Raw genomic sequence first — 22,624 nt, 5'->3', positions numbered from 1 at the left:
CTTATACACATTTCATTGTATTGTTTATTGATTATAAACCAAAATTAGGGTTGAAAATTGATGAACTCTATTAATTCAAAATAACTATGTTCTTAGGAAAGACCCCGCGCCAAATATCGACAGATTCAGTAAGGAATCAACCCGTCAAATATGGGTCCGTTTTATATCCTGTATTTACAGAACTCGTAGATCTGTTTAAATCATGTGTATTGTATGTATTTAATATATTCATATAGAAGTATTAACATTTTTTTTTTCTGTAACACACGTAATCTCAATTGGAATATATAATCGTAAGTGTACGAGCGGATTATGTGGACCGTCCACACAATCTTATACACATTTCATTGTATTGTTTATTGATTATAAACCAAAATTAGGGTTGAAAATTGATGAACTCTATTAATTCAAAATAACTATGTTCTTAGGAAAGACCCCGCTCCAAATATCAATAGATTCAGGAAGGAATCAACCCGTCAAATATGGGTCTGTTTTATATCCTGTATTTACCGAACTCGTAGATCTGTTTAAATCATGTGTATTGAATGTATTTAATATATTCATATAGAAGTATTAACATTTTTTTTTCTGTAACACACGTAATCTCAATTGGAATATATAATCGTAAGTGTACGAGCGGATTATGTGGACCGTCCACACAATCTTATACACATTTCATTGTATTGTTTATTGATTATAAACCAAAATTAGGGTTGAAAATTGATGAACTCTATTAATTCAAAATAACCGTTCATAGGAAAGACCCCGCACCAAATAATCGACAGATTCAGGAAGGAATCAACCCGTCAAATATGGGTCTGTTTATATCCTTTAATTACTGAACTCATAGATCTGTTGAAATCATGTATCATTGAGCATATAAAGATTTATATTAAAAACAGATAACTTTATCAAATAAACATATATTTTTGCATGTCATACGGTTTACCTTTAGGCTAATATAGTCTTAACAAAACTTTATTTGGGAACATTGGAAAGAAAAAAGTGTAAGCAAGCATCAACAATCCTCGTTACATGGGTTAGGATTATTATAGGAAACCCGAAAGAATAACCCTAATCCTTAACCCTTAATATTAGTATGATAATACTGTTGACCGTTCACATAATAATTGTCTTAAAAGCAGCTTGTTAAGAAAGATCACAACCTAAATATTTTCTTTTGGTCTATAGAATGTATTTGGATAGTAGTATTAACGTTTTTTTTTTTGTAACACACGTAATCTCAATTGGAATATATAATCGTAAGTATATGAGCGTATTATGTGGACCGTCCACATAATCTGAGACACATGATATTGTATAACATATTGATTCTTAAGCAAAGCTCCTCTTGAATATATTCAGAAATGATCAGCTAATCTAATTAACACTGACAGCCTTCTGAACAAGGGCCAAACCCTCAAATCTCGAAATATTTCAGTTAATCATCACTCCGTCAAACAAGGGTCTGTTTATATCCTTTATTTTCTGAAGTTGTAGGTCTGTCTATATCATGTGTCATTGAGCATAGAAAAATTGAAATTAAAAATAGATAGCCATATCATATTAAATGAAAGTCGGCTTACCTACATTGTAATGAAACTTGATCTCAACTTTAATTGGGAACATTGGAAATGAACCACTCCTGTAAACTGACCTCAATGACCACCGGTGCACGGGTTATGATTGGCATTGGTGCCCCCCCCCCCCGCACCCTTACCCCCGACTTAAAAAGAACAGTGAAAATAAAACTTACTATTACCCTTATCCTGTAAGATAATACTCATAACCATTCAAATATTAATTGTTTAAAACGAAGCTGTTAAGACAATAGTGTGTATTAGGATAGTAGTGTAACGTGAATGGTTTTTATACTCATCCGTAGTAAGCTGTGCATTGAACTACATAGCCAGCCATGTCATGAATATTTATAGTCAAGTGGTATGTAATTTAGGAGGGTTAAATGCTTATTGATGTGTTTTATAGTCTAATTAAGAGAGTTATGGGTTAAGTAAATCGGTATTACCGGTGAGTTTAATGTCTACGACATATCTGCATATGTTGAGGGGGGTAATGTTGTTGTTGTTCATGAAATAGTTAAAGAGATTTTACGTCACATGTTGTATTGTTTTATTGCTTAGTATATGTACCAGAGTGTCACCGTTTGCAACGGTTTTGAAAATTAATCTACATTGTAAACTTGCATTCACATATACTAAATTCTTGTACGCATAGATTTTTTATTTTCTTGTAATTGTAATATGGCCCGGTCTCTTTTTACTACGATTAATTGATACACAAGCTAACCACGACATTTCCATAAAGGAACTTTTGACAGTATTCTCTGCTATGCTAATGGGCCCCCGGAATGCAACAGTAGTATTGACGTTTTTGTTTAATAACCCACGTCATCTCAATTGAAATATATAATCGTAATTGTATAATCGGTTTATGTGGATCGTCCACATTATATTATACGTACGATGTTGTATTGTTTATTGATTCTAAACCAAAACCGTATAATTGAAAATATTAAAAATTAATCAAGTACATTAATTCACAATAACGGTCTTCTGAATAAGGGCTACACACCCTCAAATCTCGACAGATTCAGTAAGGAATCAACCCGTCAAATATGGGTCTGTTTTATATCCTGTATTTACAGAACTCGAAGATCTGTTTAAATCATGTGTATTGAATGTATTTAATATATTCATAATAGAAGTATAAACGTCTTTTTTTCTGTAACACACGTAATCTCAATTGGAATATATAATCGTAAGTGTACGAGCGGATTATGTGGACCGTCCACATAATCTTATACACATTTCATTATTTTTTATTGACTATAAACAAAAATTAGGGTTTTAAATTTATCAACTATATTAATTCAAAATAACTGTGTTCTAAGGAAGGACCCCGCGCCAAATATCGACAGATTCAGTAAGGAATCAACCCGTCAAATATGGGTCTGTTTTATATCCTGTATTTACCGAACTCGTAGATCTGTTTAAATCATGTGTATTGAATGTATTTAATATATTCATATAGAAGTATTAACATTTTTTTTCCTGTAACACACGTAATCTCAATTGGAATATATAATCGTTAGTGTACGAGCGGATTATGTGGACCGTCCACACAATCTTATACACATTTCATTGTATTGTTAATTGATTATAAACCAAAATTAGGGTTGAAAATTGATGAACTCTATTAATTCAAAATAACTATGTTCTTAGGAAAGACCCCGCACCAAATATCGACAGATCCAGGAAGGAATCAACCCGTCAAATATGGGTCTGTTTTATTTCCTTTAATTACTGAACTCGTAGATCTGTTGAAATCACGTACCATTGAGCATATAAAGATTTATATTAAAAACAGATAACTTTATCAAATAAACATATATTTTTGCATGTCATACGGTTTACCTTTAGGCTAATATAGTCTTAATAAAACTTTATTTGGGAACATTGGGAAGAAAAAAGTGTAAGCAAGCATCAACAATCCTCGTTACATGGGTTAGGATTATTATATGAAACCCGAAAGAATAACCCTAATCCTTAACCCTTAATATTAGTATGATAATACTGTTGACCGTTCACATAATAATTGTCTTAAAAGCAGCTTGTTAAGAAAGATCACAACCTAAATATTTTCTTTTGGTCTATAGAATGTATTTGGATAGTAGTATTAACGTTTTTTTTTTAGTAACACACGTAATCTCAATCGGAATATATAATCGTAAGTATATGAGCGTATTATGTGGACCGTCCACATAATCTGAGACACATGATATTGTATAACATATTGATTCTTAAGCAAAGCTCCTCTTGAATATATTCAGAAATGATCAGCTAATCTAATTAACACTGACAGCCTTCTGAACAAGGGCCAAACCCTCAAATCTCGAAATATTTCAGTTAATCATCACTCCGTCAAACAAGGGTCTGTTTATATCCTTTATTTTCTGAAGTTGTAGGTCTGTCTATATCATGTGTCATTGAGCATAGAAAAATTGAAATTAAAAATAGATAGCCATATCATATTAAATGAAAGTCGGCTTACCTACATTGTAATGAAACTTGATCTCAACTTTAATTGGGAACATTGGAAATGAACCACTCCTGTAAACTGACCTCAATGACCACCGGTGCACGGGTTATGATTGGCATTGGTGCCCCCCCCCCCCCCCCGCACCCTTACCCCCGACTTAAAAAGAACAGTGAAAATAAAACTTACTATTACCCTTATCCTGTAAGATAATACTCATAACCATTCAAATATTAATTGTTTAAAACGAAGCTGTTAAGACAATAGTGTGTATTAGGATAGTAGTGTAACGTGAATGGTTTTTATACTCATCCGTAGTAAGCTGTGCATTGAACTACATAGCCAGCCATGTCATGAATATTTATAGTCAAGTGGTATGTAATTTAGGAGGGTTAAATGCTTATTGATGTGTTTTATAGTCTAATTAAGAGAGTTATGGGTTAAGTAAATCGGTATTACCAGTGAGTTTAATGTCTACAACATATCTGCATATGTTGAGGGGGATAATGTTGTTGTTGTTCATGAAATAGTTAAAGAGATTTTACGTCACATGTTGTATTGTTTTATTGCTTAGTATATGTACCAGAGTGTCACCATTTGCAAAGGTTTTGAAAATTAATCTACATTGTAAACTTGCATTCACATATACTAAATTCTTGTACGCATAGATTTTTTATTTTCTTGTAATTGTAATATGGCCCGGTCTCTTTTTACTACGATTAATTGATACACAAGCTAACCACGACATTTCCATAAAGGAACTTTTGACAGTATTCTCTGCTATGCTAATGGGCCCCCGGAATGCAACAGTAGTATTGACGTTTTTGTTTAATAACCCACGTCATCTCAATTGAAATATATAATCGTAATTGTATAATCGGTTTATGTGGATCGTCCACATTATATTATACGTATGATGTTGTATTGTTTATTGATTCTAAAACAAAACCGTATAATTGAAAATATTAAAAATTAATCAAGTACATTAATACACAATAACGGTCTTCTGAATAAGGGCCACACACCCTCAAATCTCGACAGATTCAGTAAGGAATCAACCCGTCAAATATGGGTCTGTTTTATATCCTGTATTTACAGAACTCGTAGATCTGTTTGAATCATGTGTATTGAATGTATTTAATATATTCATAATAGGAGTATAAACGTCTTTTTTTCTGTAACACACGTAATCTCAATTGGAATATATAATCGTAAGTGTACGAGCGGATTATGTGGACCGTCCACATAATCTTATACACATTTCATTATTTTTTATTGACTATAAACAAAAATTAGGGTTTTAAATTAATCAACTATATTAATTCAAAATAACTGTGTTCTAAGGAAGGACCCCGCGCCAAATATCGACAGATTCAGTAAGGAATCAACCCGTCAAATATGGGTCTGTTTTATATCCTGTATTTACCGAACTCGTAGATCTGTTTAAATCATGTGTATTGAATGTATTTAATATATTCATATAGAAGTATTAACATGTTTTTTTCCCTGTAACACACGTAATCTCAATTGGAATATATAATCGTTAGTGTACGAGCGGATTATATGGACCGTCCACACAATCTTATACACATTTCATTGTATTGTTTATTGATTATAAACCAAAATTAGGGTTGAAAATTGATGAACTCTATTAATTCAAAATAACTATGTTCTTAGGAAAGACCCCGCGCCAAATATAGACAGATTCAGGAAGGAATCAACCCGTCAAATATGGGTCTGTTTTATATCCTGTATTTACCGAACTCGTAGATCTGTTTAAATCATGTGTATTGAATGTATTTAATATATTCATATAGAAGTATTAACATTTTTTTTTCTGTAACACACGTAATCTCAATTGGAATATATAATCGTAAGTATATGAGCGTATTATGTGGACCGTCCACACAATCTTATACACATTTCATTGTATTGTTTATTGATTATAAACCAAAATTAGGGTTGAAAATTGATGAACTCTATTAATTCAAAATAACTATGTTCTTAGGAAAGACCCCGCACCAAATATCGACAGATTCAGGAAGGAATCAACCCGTCAAATATGGGTCTGTTTTATTTCCTTTAATTACTGAACTCATAGATCTGTTGAAATCACGTATCATTGAGCATATAAAGATTTATATTAAAAACAGATAACTTTATCAAATAAACATATATTTTTGCATGTCATACGGTTTACCTTTAGGCTAATATAGTCTTAACAAAACTTTATTTGGGAACATTGGAAAGAAAAAAGTGTAAGCAAGCATCAACAATCCTCGTTACATGGGTTAGGATTATTATAGGAAACCCGAAAGAATAACCCTAATCCTTAACCCTTAATATTAGTATGATAATACTGTTGACCGTTCACATAATAATTGTCTTAAAAGCAGCTTGTTAAGAAAGATCACAACCTAAATATTTTCTTTTGGTCTATAGAATGTATTTGGATAGTAGTATTAACGTTTTTTTTTGTAACACACGTAATCTCAATTTGAATATATAATCGTAAGTATATGAGCGTATTATGTGGACCGTCCACATAATCTGAGACACATGATATTGTATAACATATTGATTCTTAAGCAAAGCTCCTCTTGAATATATTCAGAAATGATCAGCTAATCTAATTAACACTGACAGCCTTCTGAACAAGGGCCAAACCCTCAAATATCGAAATATTTCAGTTAATCATCACTCCGTCAAACAAGGGTCTGTTTATATCCTTTATTTTCCGAAGTTGTAGGTCTGTCTATATCATGTGTCATTGAGCATAGAAAAATTGAAATTAAAAATAGATAGCCATATCATATTAAATGAAAGTCGGCTTACCTACATTGTAATGAAACTTGATCTCAACTTTAATTGGGAACATTGGAAATGAACCACTCCTGTAAACTGACCTCAATGACCACCGGTGCACGGGTTATGATTGGCATTGGTGCCCCCCCCCCCGCACCCTTACCCCCGACTTAAAAAGAACAGTGAAAATAAAACTTACTATTACCCTTATCCTGTAAGATAATACTCATAACCATTCAAATATTAATTGTTTAAAACGAAGCTGTTAAGACAATAGTGTGTATTAGGATAGTAGTGTAACGTGAATGGTTTTTATACTCATCCGTAGTAAGCTGTGCATTGAACTACATAGCCAGCCATGTCATGAATATTTATAGTCAAGTGGTATGTAATTTAGGAGGGTTAAATGCTTATTGATGTGTTTTATAGTCTAATTAAGAGAGTTATGGGTTAAGTAAATCGGTATTACCAGTGAGTTTAATGTCTACGACATATCTGCATATGTTGAGGGGGATAATGTTGTTGTTGTTCATGAAATAGTTAAAGAGATTTTACGTCACATGTTGTATTGTTTTATTGCTTAGTATATGTACCAGAGTGTCACCATTTGCAAAAATTTTGAAAATTAATCTACATTGTAAACTTGCATTCACATATACTAAATTCTTGTACGCATAGATTTTTTATTTTCTTGTAATTGTAATATGGCCCGGTCTCTTTTTACTACGATTAATTGATACACAAGCTAACCACGACATTTCCATAAAGGAACTTTTGACAGTATTCTCTGCTATGCTAATGGGCCCCCGGAATGCAACAGTAGTATTGACGTTTTTGTTTAATAACCCACGTCATCTCAATTGAAATATATAATCGTAATTGTATAATCGGTTTATGTGGATCGTCCACATTATATTATACGTATGATGTTGTATTGTTTATTGATTCTAAAACAAAACCGTATAATTGAAAATATTAAAAATTAATCAAGTACATTAATACACAATAACGGTCTTCTGAATAAGGGCCACACACCCTCAAATCTCGACAGATTCAGTAAGGAATCAACCCGTCAAATATGGGTCTGTTTTATATCCTGTATTTACAGAACTCGTAGATCTGTTTGAATCATGTGTATTGAATGTATTTAATATATTCATAATAGGAGTATAAACGTCTTTTTTTCTGTAACACACGTAATCTCAATTGGAATATATAATCGTAAGTGTACGAGCGGATTATGTGGACCGTCCACATAATCTTATACACATTTCATTATTTTTTATTGACTATAAACAAAAATTAGGGTTTTAAATTAATCAACTATATTAATTCAAAATAACTGTGTTCTAAGGAAGGACCCCGCGCCAAATATCGACAGATTCAGTAAGGAATCAACCCGTCAAATATGGGTCTGTTTTATATCCTGTATTTACCGAACTCGTAGATCTGTTTAAATCATGTGTATTGAATGTATTTAATATATTCATATAGAAGTATTAACATGTTTTTTTCCCTGTAACACACGTAATCTCAATTGGAATATATAATCGTTAGTGTACGAGCGGATTATATGGACCGTCCACACAATCTTATACACATTTCATTGTATTGTTTATTGATTATAAACCAAAATTAGGGTTGAAAATTGATGAACTCTATTAATTCAAAATAACTATGTTCTTAGGAAAGACCCCGCGCCAAATATAGACAGATTCAGGAAGGAATCAACCCGTCAAATATGGGTCTGTTTTATATCCTGTATTTACCGAACTCGTAGATCTGTTTAAATCATGTGTATTGAATGTATTTAATATATTCATATAGAAGTATTAACATTTTTTTTTCTGTAACACACGTAATCTCAATTGGAATATATAATCGTAAGTATATGAGCGTATTATGTGGACCGTCCACACAATCTTATACACATTTCATTGTATTGTTTATTGATTATAAACCAAAATTAGGGTTGAAAATTGATGAACTCTATTAATTCAAAATAACTATGTTCTTAGGAAAGACCCCGCACCAAATATCGACAGATTCAGGAAGGAATCAACCCGTCAAATATGGGTCTGTTTTATTTCCTTTAATTACTGAACTCATAGATCTGTTGAAATCACGTATCATTGAGCATATAAAGATTTATATTAAAAACAGATAACTTTATCAAATAAACATATATTTTTGCATGTCATACGGTTTACCTTTAGGCTAATATAGTCTTAACAAAACTTTATTTGGGAACATTGGAAAGAAAAAAGTGTAAGCAAGCATCAACAATCCTCGTTACATGGGTTAGGATTATTATAGGAAACCCGAAAGAATAACCCTAATCCTTAACCCTTAATATTAGTATGATAATACTGTTGACCGTTCACATAATAATTGTCTTAAAAGCAGCTTGTTAAGAAAGATCACAACCTAAATATTTTCTTTTGGTCTATAGAATGTATTTGGATAGTAGTATTAACGTTTTTTTTTTGTAACACACGTAATCTCAATTTGAATATATAATCGTAAGTATATGAGCGTATTATGTGGACCGTCCACATAATCTGAGACACATGATATTGTATAACATATTGATTCTTAAGCAAAGCTCCTCTTGAATATATTCAGAAATGATCAGCTAATCTAATTAACACTGACAGCCTTCTGAACAAGGGCCAAACCCTCAAATATCGAAATATTTCAGTTAATCATCACTCCGTCAAACAAGGGTCTGTTTATATCCTTTATTTTCCGAAGTTGTAGGTCTGTCTATATCATGTGTCATTGAGCATAGAAAAATTGAAATTAAAAATAGATAGCCATATCATATTAAATGAAAGTCGGCTTACCTACATTGTAATGAAACTTGATCTCAACTTTAATTGGGAACATTGGAAATGAACCACTCCTGTAAACTGACCTCAATGACCACCGGTGCACGGGTTATGATTGGCATTGGTGCCCCCCCCCCCGCACCCTTACCCCCGACTTAAAAAGAAAAGTGAAAATAAAACTTACTATTACCCTTATCCTGTAAGATAATACTCATAACCATTCAAATATTAATTGTTTAAAACGAAGCTGTTAAGACAATAGTGTGTATTAGGATAGTAGTGTAACGTGAATGGTTTTCATACTCATCCGTAGTAAGCTGTGCATTGAACTACATAGCCAGCCATGTCATGAATATTTATAGTCAAGTGGTATGTAATTTAGGAGGGTTAAATGCTTATTGATGTGTTTTATAGTCTAATTAAGAGAGTTATGGGTTAAGTAAATCGGTATTACCAGTGAGTTTAATGTCTACGACATATCTGCATATGTTGAGGGGGATAATGTTGTTGTTGTTCATGAAATAGTTAAAGAGATTTTACGTCACATGTTGTATTGTTTTATTGCTTAGTATATGTACCAGAGTGTCACCATTTGCACAGGTTTTGAAAACTAATCTACATTGTAAACTTGCATTCACATATACTAAATTCTTGTACGCAGAGATTTTTTATTTTCTTGTAATTGTAATATGGCCTGGTCTCTTTTTACTACGATTAATTGATACACAAGCTAACCACGACATTTCCATAAAGGAACTTTTGACAGTATTCTCTGCTATGCTAATGGGCCCCCGGAATGCAACAGTAGTATTGACGTTTTTGTTTAATAACCCACGTCATCTCAATTGAAATATATAATCGTAATTGTATAATCGGTTTATGTGGATCGTCCACATTATATTATACGTATGATGTAGTATTGTTTATTGATTCTAAACCAAAACCGTATAATTGAAAATATTAAAAATTAATCAAGTACATTAATTCACAATAACGGTCTTCTGAATAAGGGCTACACACCCTCAAATCTCGACAGATTCAGTAAGGAATCAACCCGTCAAATATGGGTCTGTTTTATATCCTGTATTTACAGAACTCGTAGATTTGTTTGAATCATGTGTATTGAATGTATTTAATATATTCATAATAGGAGTATAAACGTCTTTTTTTCTGTAACACACGTAATCTCAATTGGAATATATAATCGTAAGTGTACGAGCGGATTATGTGGACCGTCCACATAATCTTATACACATTTCATTATTTTTTATTGACTATAAACAAAAATTAGGGTTTTAAATTAATCAACTATATTAATTCAAAATAACTGTGTTCTAAGGAAGGACCCCGCGCCAAATATCGACAGATTCAGTAAGGAATCAACCCGTCAAATATGGGTCTGTTTTATATCCTGTATTTACCGAACTCGTAGATCTGTTTGAATCATGTGTATTGAATGTATTTAATATATTCATATAGAAGTATTAACATTTTTTTTCCCTGTAACACACGTAATCTCAATTGGAATATATAATCGTTAGTGTACGAGCGGATTATGTGGACCGTCCACACAATCTTATACACATTTCATTGTATTGTTTATTAATAATAAACCAAAATTAGGGTTGAAAATTGATGAACTCTATTAATTCAAAATAACTATGTTCTTAGGAAAGACCCCGCGCCAAATATAGACAGATTCAGGAAGGAATCAACCCGTCAAATATGGGTCTGTTTTATATCCTGTATTTACAGAACTCGTAGATCTGTTTAAATCATGTGTATTGAATGTATTTAATATATTCATATAGAAGTATTAACATTTTTTTTTTCTGTAACACACGTAATCTCAATTGGAATATATAATCGTAAGTGTACGAGCGGATTATGTGGACCGTCCACACAATCTTATACACATTTCATTGTATTGTTTATTGATTATAAACCAAAATTAGGGTTGAAAATTGATGAACTCTATTAATTCAAAATAACTATGTTCTTAGGAAAGACCCCGCGCCAAATATCGATAGATTCAGGAAGGAATCAACCCGTCAAATATGGGTCTGTTTTATTTCCTTTCATTACTGAACTCATAGATCTGTCGAAATCACGTATCAATGAGCATATAAAGATTTATATTAAAAACAGATAACTTTATCAAATAAACATATATTTTTGCATGTCATACGGTTTACCTTTAGGCTAATATAGTCTTAACAAAACTTTATTTGGGAACATTGGGAAGAAAAAAGTGTAAGCAAGCATCAACAATCCTCGTTACATGGGTTAGGATTATTATAGGAAACCCGAAAGAATAACCCTAATCCTTAACCCTTAATATTAGTATGATAATACTGTTGACCGTTCACATAATAATTGTCTTAAAAGCAGCTTGTTAAGAAAGATCACAACCTAAATATTTTCTTTTGGTCTATAGAATGTATTTGGATAGTAGTATTAACGTTTTTTTTTGAGTAACACACGTAATCTCAATTGGAATATATAATCGTAAGTATATGAGCGTATTATGTGGACCGTCCACATAATCTGAGACACATGATATTGTATAACATATTGATTCTTAAGCAAAGCTCCTCTTGAATATATTCAGAAATGATCAGCTAATCTAATTAACACTGACAGCCTTCTGAACAAGGGCCAAACCCTCAAATCTCGAAATATTTCAGTTAATCATCACTCCGTCAAACAAGGGTCTGTTTATATCCTTTATTTTCCGAAGTTGTAGGTCTGTCTATATCATGTGTCATTGAACGTAGAAAAATTGAAATTAAAAATAGATAGCCATATCATATTAAATGAAAGTCGGCTTACCTACATTGTAATGAAACTTGATCTCAACTTTAATTGGGAACATTGGAAATGAACCACTCCTGTAAACTGACCTCAATGACCACCGGTGCACGGGTTATGATTGGCATTGGTGCCCCCCCCCCCCGCACCCTTACCCCCGACTTAAAAAGAAAAGTGAAAATAAAACTTACTATTACCCTTGTCCTGTAAGATAATACTCATAACCATTCAAATATTAATTGTTTAAAACGAAGCTGTTAAGACAATAGTGTGTATTAGGATAGTAGTGTAACGTGAATGGTTTTCATACTCATCCGTAGTAAGCTGTGCATTGAACTACATAGCCAGCCATGTCATGAATATTTATAGTCAAGTGGTATGTAATTTAGGAGGGTTAAATGCTTATTGATGTGTTTTATAGTCTAATTAAGAGAGTTATGGGTTAAGTAAATCGGTATTACCAGTGAGTTTAATGTCTACGACATATCTGCATATGTTGAGGGGGATAATGTTGTTGTTGTTCATGAAATAGTTAAAGAGATTTTACGTCACATGTTGTATTGTTTTATTGCTTAGTATATGTACCAGAGTGTCACCATTTGCACAGGTTTTGAAAATTAATCTACATTGTAAACTTGCATTCACATATACTAAATTCTTGTACGCAGAGATTTTTTATTTTCTTGTAATTGTAATATGGCCCGGTCTCTTTTACTACGATTAATTGATACACAAGCTAACCACGACATTTCCATAAAGGAACTTTTGACAGTATTCTCTGCTATGCTAATGGGCCCCCGGAATGCAACAGTAGTATTGACGTTTTTGTTTAATAACCCACGTCATCTCAATTGAAATATATAATCGTAATTGTATAATCGGTTTATGTGGATCGTCCACATTATATTATACGTATGATGTAGTATTGTTTATTGATTCTAAACCAAAACCGTATAATTGAAAATATTAAAAATTAATCAAGTACATTAATTCACAATAACGGTCTTCTGAATAAGGGCTACACACCCTCAAATCTCGACAGATTCAGTAAGGAATCAACCCGTCAAATATGGGTCTGTTTTATATCCTGTATTTACAGAACTCGTAGATCTGTTTGAATCATGTGTATTGAATGTATTTAATATATTCATAATAGGAGTATAAACGTCTTTTTTTCTGTAACACACGTAATCTCAATTGGAATATATAATCGTAAGTGTACGAGCGGATTATGTGGACCGTCCACATAATCTTATACACATTTCATTATTTTTTATTGACTATAAACAAAAATTAGGGTTGAAAATTAATCAACTATATTAATTCAAAATAACTGTGTTCTAAGGAAGAACCCCGCGCCAAATATCGACAGATTCAGTAAGGAATCAACCCGTCAAATATGGGTCTGTTTTATATCCTGTATTTACCGAACTCGTAGATCTGTTTGAATCATGTGTATTGAATGTATTTAATATATTCATATAGAAGTATTAACATTTTTTTTTCCTGTAACACACGTAATCTCAATTGGAATATATAATCGTTAGTGTACGAGCGGATTATGTGGACCGTCCACACAATCTTATACACATTTCATTGTATTGTTTATTGATTATAAACCAAAATTAGGGTTGAAAATTGATGAACTCTATTAATTCAAAATAACTATGTTCTTAGGAAAGACCCCGCGCCAAATATCGACAGATTCAGGAAGGAATCAACCCGTCAAATATGGGTCTGTTTTATATCCTGTATTTACCGAACTCGTAGATCTGTTTAAATCATGTGTATTGAATGTATTTAATATATTCATATAGAAGTATTAACATTTTTTTTTCTGTAACACACGTAATCTCAATTGGAATATATAATCGAAAGTGTACGAGCGGATTATGTGGACCGTCCACACAATCTTATACACATTTCATTGTATTGTTTATTGATTATAAACCAAAATTAGGGTTGAAAATTGATGAACTCTATTAATTCAAAATAACTATGTTCTTAGGAAAGACCCCGCGCCAAATATCGATAGATTCAGGAAGGAATCAACCCGTCAAATATGGGTCTGTTTTATATCCTGTATTTACCGAACTCGTAGATCTGTTTAAATCATGTGTATTGAATGTATTGAATATATTCATACAGTAGTATTAACATCTTTTTTTCTGTAACACACGTAATCTCAATTGGAATATATAATCGAAAGTGTATGAGCGGATTATGTGGACCGTCCACATAATCTTATACACATTTCATTGTATTGTTTATTGATTATAAACCAAAATTAGGGTTACAAATTTATCAACTACATTATTTCAAAATAACTGTGTTCAAAGGAAGGACCCCGCACCAAATATTGACAGATTCAGTAAGGAATCAACCCGCCAAATATGGGTCTGTTTTATATCCTGTATTTACCGAACTCGTAGATCTGTTTAAAGCATTTGTATTGAATGTATTGAATATATTCATAATAGGAGTATAAACGTCTTTTTTTCTGTAACACACGTAATCTCAATTGGAATATATAATCGTAAGTGTACGAGCGGATTATGTGGACCGTCCACATAATCTTATACACATTTCATTATTTTTTATTGACTATAAACAAAAATTAGGGTTTTAAATTATTGAAACAATTATTTAAATGTATTGAATATATTCATAATAGGAGTATTAACGTCTTTTTTTCCCCCTGTAACACACGTAATCTCAATTGGAATATATAATCGTAAGTGTATGAGCGGATTATGTGGACCGTCCACATAATCTTATACACATGATGTGGTATAACATATTGACTCTAGAGCAAAGCTCCTCTTGAATTTATTCAGAAATGATCAGCTAATCTAATTCACACTGACCATAACCATGCTAACCACATATTTCGATAAAACGAAGATACTTCATTTTAACTTTGGTAATTGTTTTTTGTGTCATACATATACACTATTATGGCAATAAGTGAGTACATTATAAAGGGTCAAAAGGCTTATACCCATATCATTAACATTTCCCTTACATTGGGTAGATTGCATGGGTATTGTCAGTAGTTTATGTCTGTATTTGGTGTGTGGCGATTAGATATGCAATTCCACGGATTCGCCACTTGTTTAGACTTTTGGTCTGGATTTTCTTTTAGTATTAAAATGTACGCATATTGTGCACCTTGCATATACAATCGTTTTTACATTGCCTGCTATGTATAATGTATATAAAGTTAGTATACAGGGGGATTATGGGGACTGTCCACATAATAATGTCCACACTATCATGTATACCGACTTTTCTCTCAATAAATAAAATTGCAATTCTGAAGGTATAGATAGCTCCACTCACCATAACAGCAGAAACCACTTAATTTTTACGGGCCTAGCATGTGTACATCTAGTAGTCCCCGTAACCCTGTCATATGCCAACGTCCACATAAACCAGGTAATATATGTATATACATATATATATATATATATATATATATATATATAAAGCGGGAGACCTGGATCTCATTTGCAAACTCCATCTTCGTTTACAGGAAATACACATTGTAAAAACAAAACAAAAAACACATAAATAATTGATGCGCATGTGGCTCTATGATGTCATATTTATACTTGATCAAGTCTTCAGTCTTGTTTGTGAAGGAATGACAGCTCTCCGATGGAATCATATTTTTCTTAGCTGTTTGAGGGAGTTGTTCATGAAAAAGCTATCATATAGATTAATAATTTTGGTTATGTGTGTGTCCTGACTGTGGAGGGTGGGATGAGAAGGGCGATAGGTGGAGAGAGAGAGAGAGGGGGGGGGGGGGCGGTGTTATTTATCTCTGTCACATACATCAATAATGATGGTTGGACAGGTATGCGAATCCTACCGTAGCAAATAAGGGCCACCGAGGCTCCCTGATAGTATAGCTTTACTAATGAGCGGTACCTTTCCTGCCCGCATGGATCCTAAAGGAGAAAGAAGTGTTGTGGATGATAATTAATGGACAATCGACATATTAATTCAATGTAAGCACAGGTGTGTTTGGGCCGTTCATATCCCAAACATATCACTATAGCATGTCCTCCCCTATTTCTAAATTATATGCAAGAAAGTTTAACAATGACACTCTCACAAAATTAAATAATTTATTTATTAATTAATTAATTAATTTAAATTCTTTACTTGAATTACTATAATTGAGACGGTCAGATTCTCCAATACAACACTCTTTAAAAAAAAAATGTTTATCAGTTGCTTTTGTCTGCTAAAAGACAGCATAATTTATTACCTTAAAAATCATTATTTCTCCCTTCTTATACTCACAGCTATTGCAACAGTTATAGCTTGTTATGCAGGATAATCGCAAATTTAGATGTGTGAGACATTAGTATAATTGAAAATTTAGGAGAAATGTGAAATGATCTCTTCGAATAAGTCATTATAGTGTGTACCGTTCAAAAGAGTTAATAAACACCCTTTTGAAACTATAGAACTTTATAGAAAGAGTGTAAGGTGGGATAGTTAAAATAACGCTCTATTTGTTATCAACCTTACCCAAATTGCAAGCGCAAGGCTAGTATCCCCGATCTGTAGTCTTTTGGCTATAAATTGCACACCAATTGTCTGAAGAAGGAAGCACAAGAAATGTCTCGTTATAAAGGACGAAATGAAAAAAAAAGGAATTCTGTACGGAATGAGAATGCCGACAAAAAATAACCATTAAACAGGTAAATCAATGAAATATTGACCCACTCAAATGAGGCATACATCATGACTTTTTTCCTTTGCCATAAGGTTCTGCGGGTTCTTTAAAATATCGCTGGTCGTCGTGAAACCGAAGGAAATGTGCTGACGGACAGCGGTTTTCTGTTCGGAATAAACGGCGCCTAAAGCTAACGGTGAACCGACGGCGACTATACTTTGTTGTTGCATGGACGTCGGTTACTGTTTGAACGATGATGGTTATTTTGCGAACGACTATGGCAAGCCATGTGGGACAAACACTACATAATATATCCGCGTATTAATTGGAATTTATACGCGTATTAATTGGAATATATACGCTTATATATTATTAGCCAATCATATGGCTTAAATATATCCTCGTATTAATTCGAAAATATACACGTATTAATTTGAAAATATACACGTATTAATTCGAATATATACAAGTATGAAATCAAATACATATAAGGATTAAATCCAATATATGCACGGATTAATTAGAATATACACGAAAAAAACATTTCCGCTTTTGCTGTGTACATATACCAACGATAAATGTTTTGGCGGTGTTTGTCCCACATGGCTTGCCATAAACGACCGAGACTTGTCTGAATGGACGGCGCATAACAATGGCCCTTTCCGCGTTCCATGCGTATCTTTATGTTGCGCTTTCCTGACTGGTATAGTTTGCGACGGCCGTGCAGTGAGTGAGTGGCCTTTTACGACCACACTTTTCCGGGCTCAAGAAATGTTACAAAAGAGAGGAAAATATTTGCCTTTATACCTTTGCCTTCTACCTTAACGAGCACCAGTCGTCAACGAAGAAGTCGTTTGGCACCACAATCGTGTAATGTGTGAGAGTCAGTGTTGTATATATAGGCGTATGTGTGTATTGACGACATTTCAATAGTTAGGTCACGACGTTCGAGTTGCATTCAATATATATAAATATATATATATATATATATATATATATATATATATATATATATATATATATAATATACCATTTATAGGTTATACATCGGCATCGATAGTTTCGCTCTATGTCAGCTTTTGCAGCAGGGAGGGGGGGGGGAACATATACAATTCGGGAGACTCAAACCCCACCCGGAGACAAAATACTATATTGTGTTGCAGTACGTTAATATACAATATGTTCAATACATTGACTGGTTAACATTCTTCAACAATGAAGTTGCCAAATATAACCGCATGCTACATCTGAGCACCAACATTTCTCAAAGGGCTGCCGTGGGGGGCTGATATGTATGACTTAGTAATTTACAAGCATATATATATTTTTTATGCATACGGTTAATGCAAACTCGATGACATTTAGCATATTGTCAATCGGAATGTCATAAATGTAACATATTCCGGGACAGGTGGTCACAGCTTAGTTACGACGTGAAAATGCGGTTTAGTATATACGTTTTCTGGTCGGATAAATTGTCCTGGTAAACATTTCCCAAATTGGTTAACGGAAGTGCGGGTGGGGTGGGGTGGGGTTGGGGAAGGAATTAAGACATCTACTTAATAAGTTGGGGCTTCGGATTATTTACATAATACTCCCCTCTCCCCCTTGTTTGTATAATTACACACCGATGCACCTGGCGCGAAAGTCCCTTCGATATACCGTTGTATCAGTGCAGACTTTCCCGTACCTGCATCACCTAATGTTACAATCTTCACAGAATGTGCCATCAGTTGTCTACGGTCCCTGCTCGAATGTTTTGAATCCTGAAATGAATAAAATATAATATGATTCTTCGGATTTGACACACAGTATACTGGACCCAGCTCCTTCTGGAACCATAAGACACCATACTATGTTCACCACTCCCCTTAATTAAGTGTTGCATGCACAATTCTAATATGTCGAAATATGCGTGCATCCCCTGTCAGAAAGTTCTCATGAATGCACACCCTTGACCCGGGGCTCCTTGATCCGGGGTCCCCTGAACTTGGGGCCCCTAAACAACTTGCTTCATCTGCATATCGTACAAACCCATAGCCTATATTGTTACTAAACGTATATATCAGTTTAGAACTTGTGAAGTTATTCAACTCTGCAAGAATGAGTTTAACCAGAATTCTAAGTATTGATGAGTCAAAGTGCAAGTAAAAGAGGAAGAAATTTTAATACTGGTAATATTACATAATTATATATCTTTTCCAGTCTTCAAAATGTGATAAAATTTTGCAAAAGCGGATCCCGTAAAGACGGCAAAACACCGACTTTAAAGACCAACTATATGGAGATTTTTTTTTTTTTTTTTTTTTTGGGGGGGGGGGGGGATTTTCCATTAAATTTGGAGTTTACATACCCATAATCAACATGTAAAGAAAAATGTTCTAAAACCTACTATAACCCATCGACAAACGACCACGAAAATGATCTTTTGGGTAGTTACGTGACATGCACCTCTGGAATGTCTGAAAACAGAGATTGACCCAAAGGAGCCTATGGTCAACCGTGTGAATTCATCTTTGGTATACCGCGAAAATCAAACGCTGAAATAGGTACTGTTTATACACAGATAGCGAGCAATTGTACTGTATTTGACTTCCAATTTCGAGCGTTAAAAAAGCTGTTAGCTTAAAACAATAGCACATGAAGGTAAACAACTAGTTTTAAGACAATTTTAATCAGAAAACTCGGACTCAACCCGGACTCAACTCGATCGTTCTAACCTATAGTGTCCAATATAGTTTGTGAAGTGCCCCCCCTCCCCCCCCCCCCGCCATGTAACCGACCATTAGGTCACATGCAAAATCGTCTTCCTGAGATCTTCACATTTATGGAAAATACTAGGCGGTTTCTAGTCTCCTCGCGATATTGGCAAAATCGTTATAATTGGTTTCGCATAGTTTAGAACGTGAGTGTTGGCAATAGCTGCAGTTCCAGTTTCGCGATATTTAACCTTAAATTAAGTCAAATCTCTGGAATGGTAAATTTAAACCGGCAAAATCATATCCGCTGGTAATAATCCACCCCTCCCCCCCCCCCTCCACACACACAAACCAATAAAAGTTTGATTTCTGAAAGGATTTAAATTCCAAGGAATTGAAGGTATAAAATACCTTAACTTTATCGTTTCGTTTCAAGAATGATGCGACTTGGACAGAAAATTGCAATCTTCAGCACTAAACCTTGTATTGTCTATGACGCCCTCCTCCCTTCCACCACCCCTTGGTATGATAACGAAACGTAACAAATTTTAAGGCGAAAATTAACGTAGGCAAAATAGCATATGGTTTCTTAAGAGAACATATACATATTTGAGGCGTTAAATGTGAACAGGAAGACTTTTTGAATACTATTTGTTTTGTACTTTTGACTATTTTAAACACTTTTAATTTTTCTTTACGACGTCAGGGTAAATAAGATACACGGAAACAGATAACTGGCATGAAAATAGATGATTTATTAAGGAAACTAAAGCAAGAGGGTTGGTGGGTGGGTGGGTGGGTTATAGCAGTGGCGTAGGAAGGTACTTTTGAGTGGCGGGCTGAAGACTGATGGCCGGCCTGGGGGAGGGGTCTAAGGGGAGGGGGTGTCCCCCTCCCCTTTGGATTTTTTTTTGCATTTCCAGGTGGCCTCAGATGCAATTTGGTGCAATATAGCACACTTCAACCCACCCACTCCATTTTGTATATAACTTTGCATTTTCACCTGGCCTTAGATGCAATTTGGTGCTCCAAATGAGATTCTTTTCTCATTTGGAAATGAAAAAGGGGTTTTCTGACTTGCGGAGCGGGGGGGGGGCGGAATGATACTTCCGCCCCTCCATATTTTTCACTGGGGGGGGGGGGCTGGCGCCCCCAGCCCCCGGTTCCTACGCCCTTGGGTTAGAGGCTGAGAATGGAATAATAATAATAATAATAATAATAATAATAATAATAATATTGAGGATTTATAAAACACAGACATATCCACCGATAACGGTGCTCAATGCGCTTCACGATATTACCCTGGTCAACGATAACCTGTCAAACATAGAGACAATCCCCGGACATGGCAGCAGCTAAACAGCGCTCAGCTGACAGTTTATCTCACAGGTCCCCATTTATACACCTGGCTGAAGAGAGGTATTGGAGATACTAGTGCTTTGCCCAAGGACACACCCCAATGATCTGGCTAAGACTCGAACCTGCAATCCTTAGATCACAAGTCCACTGCCTTAACCACTTGACCACAACGCTCTCATGAGGGACGCTACCAGGGCCTCTGAGATCCTTACCGCCCCTTCCCCCTCCCCAAACACTGATATACACTAGATGCTCATCAGGCAGCTTGTATAACATGCAACGCAAGCTACAATTGTTACTTATGATGTAGGCCTATAGGTAAGTTAACATATAAAGCCAATTTTCAATTAAATGTGCATGGTATAAAATAGTTATAGAAAGCCTTTCCAAAACTGCTACTTAGTTTCTTAACCGGAAGCTGGCAGTTTTGGCTCATTGTAAGTTCAGTATATACCATACGGTACCACATATACCTAGAAATTATGGAATGTTTTTATTTATTTTTTAATTTTGTAGAAATGCATCAACTGCAATTGCATACAAGGTATATATATTGTCAATACTTGCAAACAGTAAATGCATTTTATCACCTGATTTATGAAACATTAAAATAACGGAATATGAACTTACCCTTTGACAATCCGACCGTACGTTTATTATTTGTTGGTTTGGAATAGCTCATGTATTTCACTATAAGCGAGATTAGGCTTATCGAATAAACAACAAACCATATGTGAATACATGCGTGTCTTTGCTAAATACCTATTCGAAATGCAGAACAGTTCAGTGCTCTGTATATACATAATATCAGTATATTACAATGTCAGGCCAACTTAAACAGTTCGCATTGTACTTCCTATCGCATTTATCTATAACGTGTTTGCATGTTTATTCTACCGTAGAAATGTATTCAAAAAGCAAACTAGATTTGATCAAAATATAGCCTTATACTTATAGGCCTATACAATACACGGACTTGGACTACTTGCAAGGTGGAACGCCAAAAGTGTAATAAATTGAGAGAATAAAGGAAATGACAAGCACCGTACATTTTAATATGAATAGAATGGAATGCATCTATATAGCCTATGAGTCATATTTGTTCCACAAATAACTGAATCGTCTTTGGTTAGCGAAGTGACGTTCTTTATTCCCATTTTCAACCTGTTGAATGCAAAACGCATTGAGGTTTCGATGAGGCTTCATTGCACTGTAGACTTCTGCTTGTTAACCAGAAATAGCTGTCACACTATGAATGGCCCGAACCACTATTTTGATGTACAATAACACTATGACAAGATAAATACAGGTCAGTCTACTGTACGTGGCAATACACACCTCCACCAAAAATAATGTGTAATAATGTGATGCTT

General features: G+C 34.1%; 1 protein-coding gene across 2 annotated transcripts in view; it reads right to left on the bottom strand.

Moving 5' to 3' along the window:
* Positions 1–22,194, bottom strand: part of LOC139981440 (ras-related protein Rab-24-like) — a 72,437-nt gene extending 50,243 nt beyond the window's left edge. Inside the window, exons 1-4 of one of the 2 annotated variants that reach the window (XM_071993811.1) lie at positions 21,882–22,194; positions 18,822–18,959; positions 17,046–17,114; positions 16,378–16,456 (exon numbers count right to left, since the gene is read on the bottom strand). In XM_071993811.1, coding sequence (XP_071849912.1) covers positions 16,378–16,456; positions 17,046–17,114; positions 18,822–18,923 — 250 coding nt within the window. In that variant the 5' untranslated portion in view covers positions 18,924–18,959; positions 21,882–22,194. The remainder of the gene's footprint in view (positions 1–16,377; positions 16,457–17,045; positions 17,115–18,821; positions 18,960–21,881) is intronic. The other variant, XM_071993812.1, reaches the window with a different exon arrangement.
* Positions 22,195–22,624: the final 430 nt, after the last annotated feature.

This window comes from Apostichopus japonicus, chromosome 15, assembly GCF_037975245.1.
Source record: "Apostichopus japonicus isolate 1M-3 chromosome 15, ASM3797524v1, whole genome shotgun sequence".
Classification (NCBI taxonomy): domain Eukaryota; kingdom Metazoa; phylum Echinodermata; class Holothuroidea; order Aspidochirotida; family Stichopodidae; genus Apostichopus; species Apostichopus japonicus.
The sequence above is the reverse complement of the archived record's forward strand: the minus strand, read 5'-3'. Positions and strand labels throughout refer to the sequence as shown.